Below are 14,408 nucleotides of genomic sequence, written 5' to 3'. Positions count from 1 at the left end.
TGCAGCAATAGAGAACCCTTTGTTTATTCAACAATAGCATTTGATTTAACCTACAGTCTATGATAAAAGTATCCAACTTCAAGAACTTCTCTCTGGTACACATCATTGGACTGCATTTTGGAATGACATAAACAGCCAAATATAATACAAAACAAAATGGGTATTTTTATTGTATCCATATACAAAAGATAACTAATGTATCTTTAATCATTAAAGCGAAGGGGCAACATACTTAACATTCCAATCAAACATCAATAACTCGTGATAATATAACGTCCGACCCCTGGGGAAAACTTGAACAGACCTCGTTGGAACTTCCAGGTATGACACACCTGTAACCCTGGTGGCCGTGACGTCAGTTGGTAAAGGGACACACCCAAAGCCGGAAATACAATCGTTTGAGAATGTGTCTCTGCTGTCTCCTGTCGCTGTAATACTTTCAAACACTCCGGGTGACATTATCTGACAGAGAGGGAATTAGGCCTCTGTGGGCTTTTTAGAATTTTTTTTTTTTAAAGAGAGCCGATAAATAAACTGTAGCTATGTGGCTCCACATTGGACTGGTGTCGGCGGTGCTGATCCAAACCCTGCACATTATCAACGCGCAAGACTGCGCCGCCAAGTTCCTAAACGGCCAAGAAGACTTTGTTGTCGACCTTCAAGCCTCTGTGGAAAGGGGCGCAGAGCTCATCGCTTCTCCGCAGGTGACGAAAGCCGAGGACTGTGTGGAAGCGTGTTGCCTGCTGCCCCAGTGCAATGTGGTGCTGGTGGATGAGAGGAACCCGGGCAGCAGCACCTGCTCTCTCTTCAACTGCCTCTACAAGAAGGGCTTTGCCTGCAGGTTCGTCGGAAAGAAAGGCTTCAGTAGTTATGTCCTCGACTCCGTCTACCAGCAGCACCTGGATGCGCCCAAGGCCGAAGGTGAGCCAGGAAGCGGACTGTTCTGATTCTCATCGCATTATTTGAGAAATTCTACATTCTTGTGAGGGTAATATTAATAGTAGAGCTCAATGTGCACCTATATAAGGAAGAAAGTGTAGGCCTATTTGATTTTTCGAATTACTAATATGTATATCAACATTTATCAAGAGTCAACTGTCAACCAAAAAATACATTCTAAAGGCTCGTACAGCTATCTGTAACATTGAAAGACGTGTAGGCTAGCCCAGTTAAGGATAACATATTATTGCATTATTATAGTGGCCCCTGGTACTTTAACTTTAGGCCCCCTGCATTCCTTATTAGTCCCTCCTGCTGTCTCTGTTGTGCTGACTCTGTAGGGCCCCTAGCGCTGTCTCTTTGGGGCCCCTAGTACTGTCTCTTTAGGGCCCCTAGCGCTGGCTCTGAGGGGCCGTTGTATTGCCTATTTCAGTGCTTGTATCTCCAGGGCAGAGTGCGGGCCCCGTGGCAGTCGCAGGCCGCAACGTAGTGGTCCGGCCGGGTGAAAATGTCATACTGAGGGGCGTGGAGAGCCGGGCCCCGGCGGAGGAGACCATCACCAGCTATGTGTGGAGCCTCCAGAAGGGCAGCCCCTCCGTGGGGATGGAGGTAAGACTCACTCACTCACTCACTCACACTCGTCATTTTTTTACATTTCCATTCTATTTGGAGGGGCCCCATGTAGTGCTCCCAAAGTGTGTGTCTGAGGGGCGGCATTAGCTCAGGAGGTAGAGCGGGTTGGCTGGTAACGGCAAGGTTGCTGGTTCGATCCCCGGCTCCTCCTAGCTGAGTGTCGAGGTGTCCCCTGAGCGAGACGCCTCACCCTGACTGCTCCTGACGAGCTGCCTGTCGCCCTGCGTGGTTGACTCCGCCGGCGGTATGTGAATGTGTGCATGAACGGGTAAATGTCAGTCAACACTGTAGAGTGCTTTGGATAAAAGCACTATATAAATGAGGACCGTGTGTGTGAGGGGGGAGCTCTAATAGAACGATCCCTTGATTCAGCCCACTGGTGACCAGCTGCTGGTGACCAACCTGATCGCCGGGACTTACATCTTCAAGCTGCATGTCATCGACTCCAATGGCCAGTCAGACACAGCCACGGTCAACATCCAGGTCCTGAACCAGGAAGAGTCCGACAGTGAGTCCACATGGGATATGTCATTTCATTTATTAAGTGATATTGAGATGATTTTATTTCAAATAGTACTGTTTTTATCAAATGCTTAATGGTAACGGAGGCAAGGATAAGAAGAACAGTGGATGGTGGCACATGTCATTAGCTAAGGGTTTGGTTGTGGAACATGGAGGTAGATTAGTCTTTGGTAGTAGAACATAGCACTATTTAGTGTTCGGTAGTGGAACATGATCTTGGTCTCGTATTTGGGAGTGAACTTGCTGTTGGCTAGGTTTAAGGTAGTGGAACAGGCCGGTAGTTCTGTGTTTGGTAGTGAACGTTCTGTTAGCTCAGTGTTTGGTAGTGGAACATCATAATACTGGTACTGGTAATACGTGGTATGAGCCCTCCAGGGGGGTAAGCCTACCCATGGAACCAGTTGGACCACATCCCACTACAGCTTCCCAGCGGTTTAAAAGAACACACAAAGACAGACATGACCACAGGTACAGACATGCATGGTGTTTCGTAATGACAGTAGTGCGTTTTCTACTGTTCGCACCATGACAGAAACGAATAACTTAACTTTTATTATTCTATTATTCACTTGTATGCTAAGTGACTGACTGAATTCAGATGCATGTCGTTCAGTACCACCTAGTGGTTAGACAGGGAATACAGATGAGTATCTTTCAGGACAAGGGAGGGTGTTGCCCAAGGATGTCTACAGCTAAGAAAGGCAGCAATCAGACAAACCGCTACACCAGTGTTTCTCAATCTCGGCCCATGAGCGTATTACTGCTCAGCACTTCACTTTTATTACACATTTATAATACTGGCGGATGTGGATGGGGCTAAAACTATGTGTGGGAAGGGAAGTTCATGCACAACAACGTAGGAAGTTGTAAACCTCAGTTTTTCCGACCTGAAAAAGGGGTCACTGGCCTAAATTGCGTGAGTTAGTTAGTAAGTAAGTTACTACTGCACTGTCACACGCCGGCTAGGGGTGTAACGATGCACAAAAGTCACGATTCGGTACGTACCTCCGTTTTTAAGTATGTTTTTCAGTACAGCAGTTTTTATTATTTTATTTTTATTTAAAAAAAATTGGATTTTGATGTGATTTATTCAATTGTATCAAACAAATGCCTTACACAAATGAAAAGACATCAAATACAATTGAGGATAAAAACACAATAAAGTCCAGGACTTATTTCCATTGTGGTCCTCAACACAAAACATCACGACAAGACAAGACACTCAGTGTGTGATAATCAATAAAAACCTTTCTCCAAATTATTATTATTTCTTTTTTCCGCTACGTACCAAAATGAAACGTGCATCGAACCGTTAGACCCGTACCGAAAGAATTCGGTACAAATACGCAATCGTTACACACCCCTAATGCTGGCGGCTCTAATGATGAAGTGTCCCCACAGTGTACTGCCTGGCGCCAAAGGAGGTGGGTCTGTGTCGCGCCAGTTTCCCTCGCTGGCACTACAACGCGGCGTCGCTCCGCTGCGAGCAGTTCACCTATGGCGGGTGCAAAGGAAACGATAACAACTTCCTGTCTGAGCCGGAGTGTGGTAAAGCCTGCGCCAACGTCAAAGGTACCTCACCCCCCCACTGAGGGTTAATTGACCCTCAGCCTTAAATATCTGCCTTAAGAACACTATGGGCCGCTACGTCACCAGCGTATTCCACTTAGCTTTTCCTGCTCCAAGTTTCCAGGTTCTTTCATGACAGAACGGTTGAGGTTCATAAATATTTTAATTTGTATGACACATCATTTTCACATAATGAAGATCACCAGATGCCAGAGGTTATAATCAGAACGACATATGCAGAACTGTGCTGTACCCCCAGCGCCTTGTCAGGGTCGACAGATAGATAACTCCTCTCCGAGAAACCACGCAGAGACACTTCCCAGTTAACTCTTTAAGTGCGGAGCACCTTGTATTCCGTTTGCAGCTGGTAACCATGACAACATAAAAACAAGCTGTATTGCAGAGCAATAATAACTTTGGCCAGTAGGTGGCATCAGTGGATCAGTAACAAACATGCAGGGGAAACAAACATGAAACGGAACAAGAACCTTTAATATGAACAGTAGAGACCCACGGCCTACACACCAGTAATTCACCTGTCATAACCATGTTTATAAATAGGTTGTGCTATTCACATGTGATGTCGATGTGATGTTCTGTTTCCATAGCACCCACTGGAAGAGCTGTTACTCTGCCAGGCAAGGGTGAGCCACACATCTATCGTTCAGAGTGTAAAGGCATGGGCACCACAGCCCCTCTGGTTTAACAGGTCATTGCTGTTCCTGAAAAAAAAAACGCTAAGCTAAGCAAACTGTGCAATGACCGCACCAACAAGTCCACTAGGACGTTGATATTACAGGCTGCTGTTGAGTGTGTTACAAGAAGGAGGGTCTGGGCAGGCAGTGTGTTGACCGGCGTGTGTGTGTGTGTGTGTGTGTGTGTGTGTGTGTGTCTCCCCTTTTAGAGGACTGCACTGCCCCGTGCGTGGACGGTCAGTTTGAGTGTGCGAGTACCTGCTGCATCGACCGATCGCAGGAGTGTGACGGCCAGGCGCAGTGCGGCGACGGATCGGACGAGGCCCGCTGCGACCAGCGTGAGAGACATGCACGCACAGAACATCACCTATGCACGCATGCACGTGCACACACGCGCATCTCTCTTAATATATCTCATACCTAGGCAAGGCAAGGCAACTTTATTTATATAGCACTTTTCATACACAAGGCAAACTCAAAGTGCTTCACATATAAACATTGTCATACAATAAAAGAAAATAATAGATAAGTAAAAAAAGTAAAATAGATGGTTAAAAGAAAAAGCATTTTAGAAAGTGCAATGTATTTAAGATCAACAGTCTCTGATACCCACGTCAGGACTCCGACCCGACCTAAAGGAACTTGGTCCTTACCCACGTCAGGACTCCGACCCGACCTAAAGGAACTTGGTCCTCACCCACGTCGGGACTCCGACCCGACCTAAAGGAACTTGGTCCTCACCCACGTCGGGACTCCGACCCGACCTAAAGGAACTTGGTCCTCACCCACGTCGGGACCTATAGTATTGTGTGTGTTAACTTATCGTGCGTGTGTTTGCATGCATTTGTGTGTGTTTCCTCCCCAGTCAATGAGACGTTCTCCAGTCTTCTGAAAGTGAGTTTTGAGGACCACCTGGGTGAGTTTTCTGTTCAGAGTCATTCTCCTTATCCCTCTCTTTTACTGCTTTTAATAAGCCCGTCCCTTTCCCCCCCCCGCCCAGCCTTCTGCACCGAGCCGCCCAAAGTAGGGCCTTGCTATGAGAACCAGTCGGCCTGGTACTACAACCCCATCCGGCAGCAGTGTCACCCCTTCTTCTACAGCGGTTGCCACGGCAACGGCAACAACTTTGCGTCGCAGGACGTCTGCGAGAAGCGCTGCGATGGCGTGACAAGTGAGCAGGAGTAACGCAGCGTTTAGTGTGTCATTAGCATGACGCCATTGAGCATTGGCATGTACTTGAAATGCCGTTTACATGGGAAAGTATTGGCATGGCGCTAACGTTGCGTTGGTGTGTTGCTAGCATAGCATTAGCACGTTGCTCAACTGGCATTAACATGGAATTGAATGGTGCTAACGTAGCAGTGTGATCAGAATGTATTTTAGGATAAATGTTCTATAAGAATCATTTTAAATGATCTTGATGGAGAATGTGTTGATAAAGTGTTCATGATAACGTCCACAGGGTCGGCCCTCTTCGCCTCGGGAAGGTTTGAGGAGTTGGAGCAGAGTGAATCAGGTACTGTAGTATGATTTCTGGTACTCAGTGGCTCCCAATCTCTGACTTTAGGTGTACCACTAAATTGTCATCAAGACCTATCACAGACCACCTCGTATGCAAAGTGTAAGAAATGGATAAATACACATGAAGTGGCTGAGCACAAAGGGCCAGCACTCCCTTCATACACAATTATTTGTGCAAAAAGGCCATGGCCAGTGGGAAACTGTGGGAAAGGGTAACACTGTTTATGCTCCCAGTGTGTTTATTTAGCTTACCAAAAAAACATTTCAATAGAAAACATAACAGAATGCAAAAAGCAATCCTATTTTTAAAATAATAACAAGCCATAATACTATTTACATTAATAAAATCAGGTTGAAATACACAGCTCTAGGTGCTAATAATATTAGATTTCCTATCGTAACTAGAGTGCAGACTAGAGTAATAAAATGATCTCATGGTATTATTTTGGTTTTGATTATGCAAAAATACGATGTAAATGTAAATGTCCGCCATTGTTCTACAAATCACAAGTCTGTTTCAGAGAATCCCAGAGGCCATGTGGTGTGCCCATAAAAGTAAATACGACTTAGGTCATTTCATTTGAAAAGTTATTTTTGATAGCTTACAAAATGGCGTCACAGGGTCAATTTAAAATGGCCACTTGTGAAGGTGCTCACAAGCTACTAATTATGATGGAAGTCAATGGGGAAAAAATGCTGACTTCCACCATTCCGAAGGCGAGCAACGTCAAACATGTTTAGAAACTGCGCTTAAAAAGGCCTACAAAAAGTTATTTGGTGACATGTAGTGCGATAACTTACCGTGGAAATCCAGAGTTCTCACAAGAGAACACAATTTCAATCTGCTCACTGAGTGATTGATTAATTGAAATTCTTTATTGACACATGTGTAAAGGTAAGCATACACATCAGGTCAAAAAGACCTGACAGACCTGTCAAAGTCATGACACAAAAAAGCCCATAGGCTTCTTTCCATTGTGGTCCCTTGGTAGTGTAAGCATGGTTGGTATGTAAGCATGTGTGTTAGAGGTATATGTACATGACTGTGAGGGAACAAAGTAAAATATTTCAATCACACATTCACAATAATCCTATGTCTGTCTGCTGCTCAACCATTCCTTCAAGGCTGTTTTAAAACTGACAAGAGAAACAATTGTAGATGCGAGTTATCGCTAGCCTGGACATCCAGCTAGCCTGGAATTCCAGACATCTAGAAAGCTGTACGGTGGGAATGAATAATATACTCATTCCCCTGGATCCGAAAATTAACCAATCAGTGTATCTGATATAGGCGGGCCAGAAGCGAGCTAAACAGATAACCACAGCGCTGCTACGGAATCAGTCAGTAAACATTGTAAGATGGTTACGGATAAACACCAGTTGTTTGAAACGGCTATGGACACTACAATAAAAGAGAATAGACTTTTCGTTTCCTCTAAAAGAGGAACAGAAGACTAAGCTCAAACGCATTGGCACTGTTTAATGTTCACTATCTGCCATGATCTCCTCTCAGGCGCCATCGCCATAGCCGTCGTGCTGGCGGTGTCCATCTTGGTGCTGCTGGCGGTGCTGGCCTTCTTCTTCCTGAAAGGACATAAGAAGCGCGCCCACCAGGCGGTCGCCACATCACCGCCGCTGTCCGGCGACGGTGGTGAAGGTGGCGAAGACGACACTGTGGTGTACCGCAGTACCACCAAACCCGTTTGACCCACATTCCCTCACACTCACACACTCACACTATTTCTCACATTTCTAACTTTTATTCAGAAGAGGGCGTCGCTGCAGTTCAAAGACTTTTTAGTTTGTTGAGACTGGATCTGCACGGTGGAGAGCGCTGACGCTAGCCTCTCTCAGTCCTCCGGGCTAACAGTTTGTAGCACCAGCTAACGTGACATCTTACACCTGTTTTGGTTGCAACAGTTTGTGGTCTGTTGTTTTGTTTTATGATATATTTATAATTTGTGTTTTTAAAGGTTATGGACAGTCCCATGTTATGTCTGGTGGTTTTAGAAATGGGAATGAGCTTTTATAGGATTAATTTTTTAACAATATTCTTGTAAATATGTTTGAAATAATCGAGTATTCGTTATTGCTGCCATTTTGTGTTAATTGTTTTGTCAATAAAGCAAGAAATATTTTTGTGTTTAGAAGAGTGATTTAAAAAAAATAAATAAATAACTTTTAAAATTCTAACACAGATTTTAAAATATGTGTTTAGGAAAGAGGGGTGCATGAAATCGCCATGGTTACGGCCCTCTGCAACTTTGTGATACTTTTTTTGTACCGTGTATGAGTGTTAAAGCGATATGATGTGCTCCACACGCTGTCCGGGAAGTGATATTTTTTTTCCTACTATGGCCACGCCAAGACCCGCCCTACTCTGTCTGTGATTGGCCGGGTTGCATGCAACTCAACGGGACGCTACGGTAGGCCTACCCTCGCTGTGAGCATTCGAGAGCGTCACAAAAGACCCCTAACCCTTAAACCTAACCCTAACCATAACCCCTAAACCTAACCCTAACCATACCCCCTAAACCTAACCCTAACCATACCCCCTAAACCTAACCCTAACCATACCCCCTAAACCTAACCATAACCCCTAACCCTAACCCTTAAACCGAACCCTAAACCTAACCTTAACCATAGCATCTAATATCAAGCCAGTAAAAGCGCGTATGACGGACCAATCACAAATAGAGGCGGGCGAGTCTTTACGGGATATTGGCGTGGCCATAGTAGGATTAAAAATTTCGTGTCCGGGAAGGCTGTGGGTATTAGTGGTGGATTTCATGATTCGTTCGAATGAATCAGTTCACGTCGGTCAGTTCGCCAAGAAGAGTCGTTCATTCGTTCGTTCGTTGGTTCGCATTTCCGGTAGCGGTGAATCATGATTCTCAGTCACTGAGTCGGTCAGACTCAGCTCCTCCCTCGTTCTCATTCTCAAACGAATCGTGCAATGGTGCAAACGGTCATCAATCAACACAACATTAACTAAGTTCCTTTTAGCTGAGGAGTGCTTCATGTTAGAATCGGGATGTTGTTGCCCGGCTGACTCTCATGACGTCTCAGTCCTCGAATCTTCACTGCTAAACACAGTCAGTGAACGAACGGCGACTCGCGAGTCAGCACGACTCAGCGACTAGTGGGTGGAGCTGGGAGTCGAGTCTCGGAGAACGAACAACGACGAACAAGAGCGGCGAATCAGGTCGGTTTGTTCGTTTTAAAGAGTCGTTCGTTCGAACTGATTCGTTCGCGAACGAGCCACCACTAGCTAGCTAACTAGCCTATATGCCATAGGTTATTATTTATCATGTAGCCTAATAATGGCTTAGTATTAATTTTATATTAGGTTGCTTTAAATCAGTAGCCTGCTGTTGCAATATTAGCCTACCGTACACTTTATTTATCCTTTACCTTAATAACCAAGGCCTCATCATTTGAAAGTGTAGCCAATTGTCTGCTCTTGCTTTGGGTTGTCTCTGTTTGTTTTAGCAACGATAACGGAGTTAAGAATGGGGTTTCATCTTGTGTGTTTAAACGTTTATGCTCACCTTTCTTAGAAAATAAGTTAGTCAGAACCTGACTTCCTCAATTTTGTCTTCCTTCTCTGTCTTTCTTCACCTTTCTCTTCTGAGAGCCAGACTTAAATTTATTGAACTGTGGCTGTGACATATTGCCGCATAACATTTAGTTATGTTATTCAACTATTTGGGCAACAATCAAAAAATACAAAAAAAAAAAAAAATTATTTCATTTTATTTTTTATTTTTTTCAAATTTCCCATGGGCCCCCCTCTGCCTTGGGCCCCCCCAAGCCTGTCCCAGTTACACCCGCAGTCCGTCGGCCCTGAGTAGGCCTACATGAAGATGCCTACACAGTCATAACTGTGAGCTGTAGCCTGTAACCATGACCACAATCAATTAAAGAATAAAGCGTAGGCCTATACACTGTTTATTGATACAAAATGGATGGATGGACTGTGATCAATCCCAAATATAGATTGCCACTAAGCATTTAGTTTTGATTTTCTGTGCTGTTTTTTTCGTTATGCATTTCACCCAGGGCAGTTGCTAGGAATTCTGGGCCCCCTGAAAGAATATCGGTGTGGGCCCCTCTCCCCCATTCATTGCCACCTTAAATGTTCTTGTTTTTCAGTGTTCTTGACGGTGCCTGGTGTAATACACCCAATTTGTTTCCTTTTTTACATTTAATGACTTAACAAGTCAGAGCAGGCCTATTATTATGTAAATTATGTATTATTAATTGTCTTATTCTCATTTCCCTGATTTGCAACATGTTATTACACCTCTGATTGCAAATACATTTTCAATTAACCACTCAACAAATAGGTGTGGGTATTTTATTGTATTTAACAATCAAGCACTGATATGCAAAAAACAAAGTGTCCTGGCTCAAGATAGTCCACAGGTAAATATGTAGCATTTAACTTAAATGTGCAAGTGAAACAAAGAGCACATGGAATACGTTGTTGTAAAACAAATATCAAAAACAACAACAAGCCTCATCTAATCTCAATTAAAGTTTCAATTGGCTTGTTTGTCTCATCGCTCACTCACTTCAGATGAGGAAGAACCATGGGAAGAACCAGGCACGTGCACACATAGGGCCTCGTATTAAAAAGTGCCCTCTGAGTGTTCTTCAACAATCGCGCCCGCAAAAGTGCTCGTCCGCGATCCAACACCCCCCCCCCCCCCGCATAATCATTTTGTCATAGAGGCTACTGGGGGCTGTGTGTGGGCCCTAGCGGGCTGTGGGCCCTTATAATTGTCATAACCTTTCCCCCCTATACGACGGTGCTGATTTCACCAACTTGTCTCATGCCACATTTTTTTGATCAACTGTCACCCTTAAGTAGGACATGTAGGTGTTTGTCATTTCAGATAGGATGACAACATCTTTGTATCGATGGCTTATACTTCCGTCTCTCGCTTTCCCTCTAACAAAACTACTCTGTGGCTCTTTTGTTTTATACATATCATCGAATAGACCTTGATTACATTCTCTGGTGCTGTCAAAAACTCCAACAGCAAACAAGCCATAGAAGATTTTGAAGTCAAATGGCACAGAAAACATGACTGCCATTTTCTTAGTGGTGTTTGATTCGGTGTTGACCAGGTCATAAGTGAAGACGCCAACGGTGCCTTTAGGTGCGAGTGATGTCTTGAGAAATAGGCCATTATCTTTGGCTCCTGGTTTGACTATCAATGGCAATGGTTTGTGGCAGGCTCCACTGATCATCTTCACCCTAATCAAATAATAATTATTGTAAATATAATAATTGTTATTAATAATTATAATTATTAATACATTAAAACAATTATAATATCATCATAATCCTCATTAATTGGGTCAACTGAATAACACTGAAAAAGGTATCAGATTAACTATCGGTCATAGGCTACATATTCTTTCCAAGTTATTCATTGAGAACAACCATCTGACAAGCTAGGTTGTAAAATCTGTGGTACATTCATAAATATTACAACTAATACAGGCGTTCATGAATCATAGAGAATGGCAGGTACCTGGGGTTTTCAAAGCAATAGGACCGAGTGAGATTGGTTATCTCAACAATGCAGCCGTTATTGGTTGTAATCAAAGAAGAGACAGCCGATCCTGCCGCCAATAACTCCATACCTCCAATCAAGGCAAAGGGGATGGCCTTGATGGATAAGAACCTACTGTGACACGCTACCAATGAGAAAAACACAATCATTTAATATGAAGAAAATAAATGACCATATACATTACGATACATACATTTTATAGTCAGAATCTGAGATTGAAATAGTGCCTAAACATTTGTGGGGATTACTTTGTTATCTTTGTCCTTGTCTATGTCCATGATTGGTATAGTTATATAAAGAAGCAGCCTCCAAGAGTATATCCACATTTATTAGTAGGCTTCTGTTGATTTATGGCATCATGTTTGATTTATGGTTTACTGGGAATTAGAGTCCATATCATTATATTCATATTATTGTTTCCCCGGTATTCCAATTCACATTTTTCTTTGTAAGTATTAAACTTTTTGTACAAACATGTTTCAATATAATTAGCTGACCCAGAGATTTCTCCAATGAAAAACAGGGACATATAGTTTTGACGGTCAACATTTATTTCTGAGACAATAAATAAATATAAAAAATGTAGTAGGCCTATGCTTTACCCTCGCAAGGATCTTATAAACATACTGTTACTACAAAACAGGCTACTGTGCCAATTCTCTTACCTCAAAGTTTTGAAGAATATGATTATCAAACCAATTTGGCATTCAGTAGTGGCACTCAACTCTTCTCTCTGTATAAAGATTATTATCGTTAATGTTATTGTTTTATCGTTAGCAAATAATGAAATAGGCGTGAAAAACATTTTTGTTCACTAAAATAAGAAAGTAGAAGCGAGGCTTTACGAAATTAAAATTAGGCTATTAACTGAAACTGTGTTGTGTGTTTACAGAACAAGCTAAAACAAGCTAAAATCATAGAGAAAACGTCTTGTGTTTGTCTTTTGTGGATATTATATTCATTTATCCTAGGTGATACATTTTTAAAAAGGGTATAATGTCTTGCTTCATAAGGTGAGTGCTGCATGCAGCGCTAAACTGTTGTTACTCTTAGGCTTTATTAGTCTATCTTTCTTTATTATTATCTATAAACGTTGGCACCTATCTCCTCCCTCAATTTTCGAAAAGTAATTTTCTTTTTAAATGTTTCCAATGTAAATGTTGCTTCTACTATGAACTAATAAATGGCCGTCTGGCCATTTATGTGAGGCTTCAAGGACTTCCCAATTCAGTACATTTCTAATCTTCATTCAAACATTTAACAAATCATTATCACATTGTTATTGTTACATAACAAAACAGATCTTCGTTATCTTTTATACTTTGTTATAATTTTTCGGACATCACCAAGTCAATAGTTAGAAACACAATTTAAAGATTTAAACTGCTGAATATCAATACATTATATACAATGCATACATAAGATACATTAATATGACATATAATTATGAAGAAAAGATGTTCCCCTTGATAACATACTGTTCCTCGGCTTTCAGATTAGTGGGCTGCAGAGCAATGGCCGACTGTGATGTTTAGCATGCTCTAATCGGGATTCGAACTCTCAACGTAAGGATCACCAGTACAAGGCATAATCCCATTGAGCCACTGACATTGCTAAACTGCATGAAGCCTCATTCACGTGGTGAAAATGTCTATTGATAAGCACACAACATCAAGAAAACTCCAAGCACATATTTCACAAGAGAATTAAGGGCTTTCTTAAAAGACTACCTTTGTTCACTTGCAATGCTCATATCATCTAAGTGACTAAAGGAGACAACAATGTGATAGAGTAGAGGTCCTGTCCCGCGAATCCCCTATGTCTCTAATTTTAATACTGTGCCAAGTTAGCTTGGTGTGTTGAAACCCACACACACACACACACACAAACAAATTCCATTATAATTGAAGAAACAAAATAAATAGGATATTTTGGCGAAAGGAGAATGAATTCGAAATTCCCTAGGCTATACGAGTTGAGCGTTGAATACAACTGTCTTTTTCACCTGAGCATTATTGGAAAATGGCATGCTACATATTCGTGTTGCAAGAATTCTCAAAACGAAAGTATTTTCTTCAAGTAGAATTATTTACAATTTCAACACAAATTATATTAAACAAAAAAAAATCATGGACAAAAATGGACATAACTGGCAACTGATAAATAAATAGTTGGTTTACGCGATGTATTTATTTGCTGTTATTTGTTACGCGCCTGATAAATGTTCTTATAGTTTCAAATAAAATAAATTGAGCTTTCAAAGCTAGACATTAAAGTCTTACCGTTTTCTCTCAGGTGACATCAAGAATGGCACCTTTCCCACTGTTCCACAGCAACCACCACTGCCCATTCAACGGTCAAAGTATCTTTATTGGAGAAGGGAGAAAGCGAAAGCTCCTACTTAGTTCAACTGCCAGCATCTGCTGGTTGCATAACTTTCTTCCCATAATAAAAAGATAAGTTTTTGCATAAAGGCCATCTATGATAACATTGTTTTCTAAGTGATACTATATATTAATTACATTTGCCTCTATTATTATTATTGTTAGCTACAACTCTACAATAATCCACATAATGCTACAATAATAGCAGCTTTATGACTATAATATCTGGTGAAAGGACGACCACACAATTCAGGTGGCACAATTCACCTTCGCACAGGATCAGTTGGAAAAAGCTGGTGTCAGACAGAATTACGACGTGAACTCCAAGGGGTGTGACTTTCAGGCCGGGGGGCTCGTATGGATATACAGTCCCCGCAGGCAGAAGTAGTCCTTAGTTGAACTGGATGGGCCCCTGTAGAGTGTTAGAGAGGACGGGGAAGGTGATAACGGGTTCAGCTGCTCCCTAGAGGCAGAAAAGTGGTCTGATCCTTACTCTGAGCCCCCTTCCCCTCTCCCCCTGCAGGCCCTGCTGCCACGCCTGAGAGAAACCCTGCCTC

General features: G+C 42.5%; 1 protein-coding gene and 1 long non-coding RNA gene across 3 annotated transcripts; one reads left to right on the top strand and one right to left on the bottom strand.

The window, feature by feature from the left end:
- The first annotated feature begins 393 nt into the window (after nt 1–393).
- Nucleotides 394–8,051, top strand: LOC311363616 (kunitz-type protease inhibitor 1-like). 2 transcript variants are annotated; one of them, XM_084483571.1, is made up of 10 exons: nt 394–921; nt 1,388–1,548; nt 1,945–2,080; nt 3,496–3,666; nt 4,272–4,307; nt 4,568–4,696; nt 5,224–5,274; nt 5,359–5,529; nt 5,821–5,874; nt 7,393–8,051. In XM_084483571.1, exons 1-10 carry the CDS (start codon nt 543–545, stop codon nt 7,584–7,586), a joined length of 1,482 nt encoding a protein of 493 aa, XP_084339697.1. In that variant the 5' UTR covers nt 394–542; the 3' UTR covers nt 7,587–8,051. The 2 variants fall into 2 exon arrangements, with proteins under 2 accessions (XP_084339697.1, XP_084339696.1); XM_084483570.1 differs by having other exon boundaries at nt 1,373–1,548.
- Nucleotides 8,052–10,627: 2,576 nt separating this feature from the next.
- On the bottom strand, nt 10,628–13,817 carry LOC311363625. The gene is made up of 3 exons (XR_014639026.1): nt 13,750–13,817; nt 11,426–11,591; nt 10,628–11,145 (listed from the first exon to the last, which is right to left on the bottom strand). It is a non-coding gene; the product is annotated as an uncharacterized lncRNA (long non-coding RNA).
- Between the last annotated feature and the right edge of the window lie 591 nt (nt 13,818–14,408).

This window comes from Micromesistius poutassou (assembly GCF_964030765.1).
Source record: "Micromesistius poutassou genome assembly, chromosome: 19".
Lineage (NCBI taxonomy): Eukaryota > Metazoa > Chordata > Actinopteri > Gadiformes > Gadidae > Micromesistius > Micromesistius poutassou.
The sequence above is the reverse complement of the archived record's forward strand: the minus strand, read 5'-3'. Positions and strand labels throughout refer to the sequence as shown.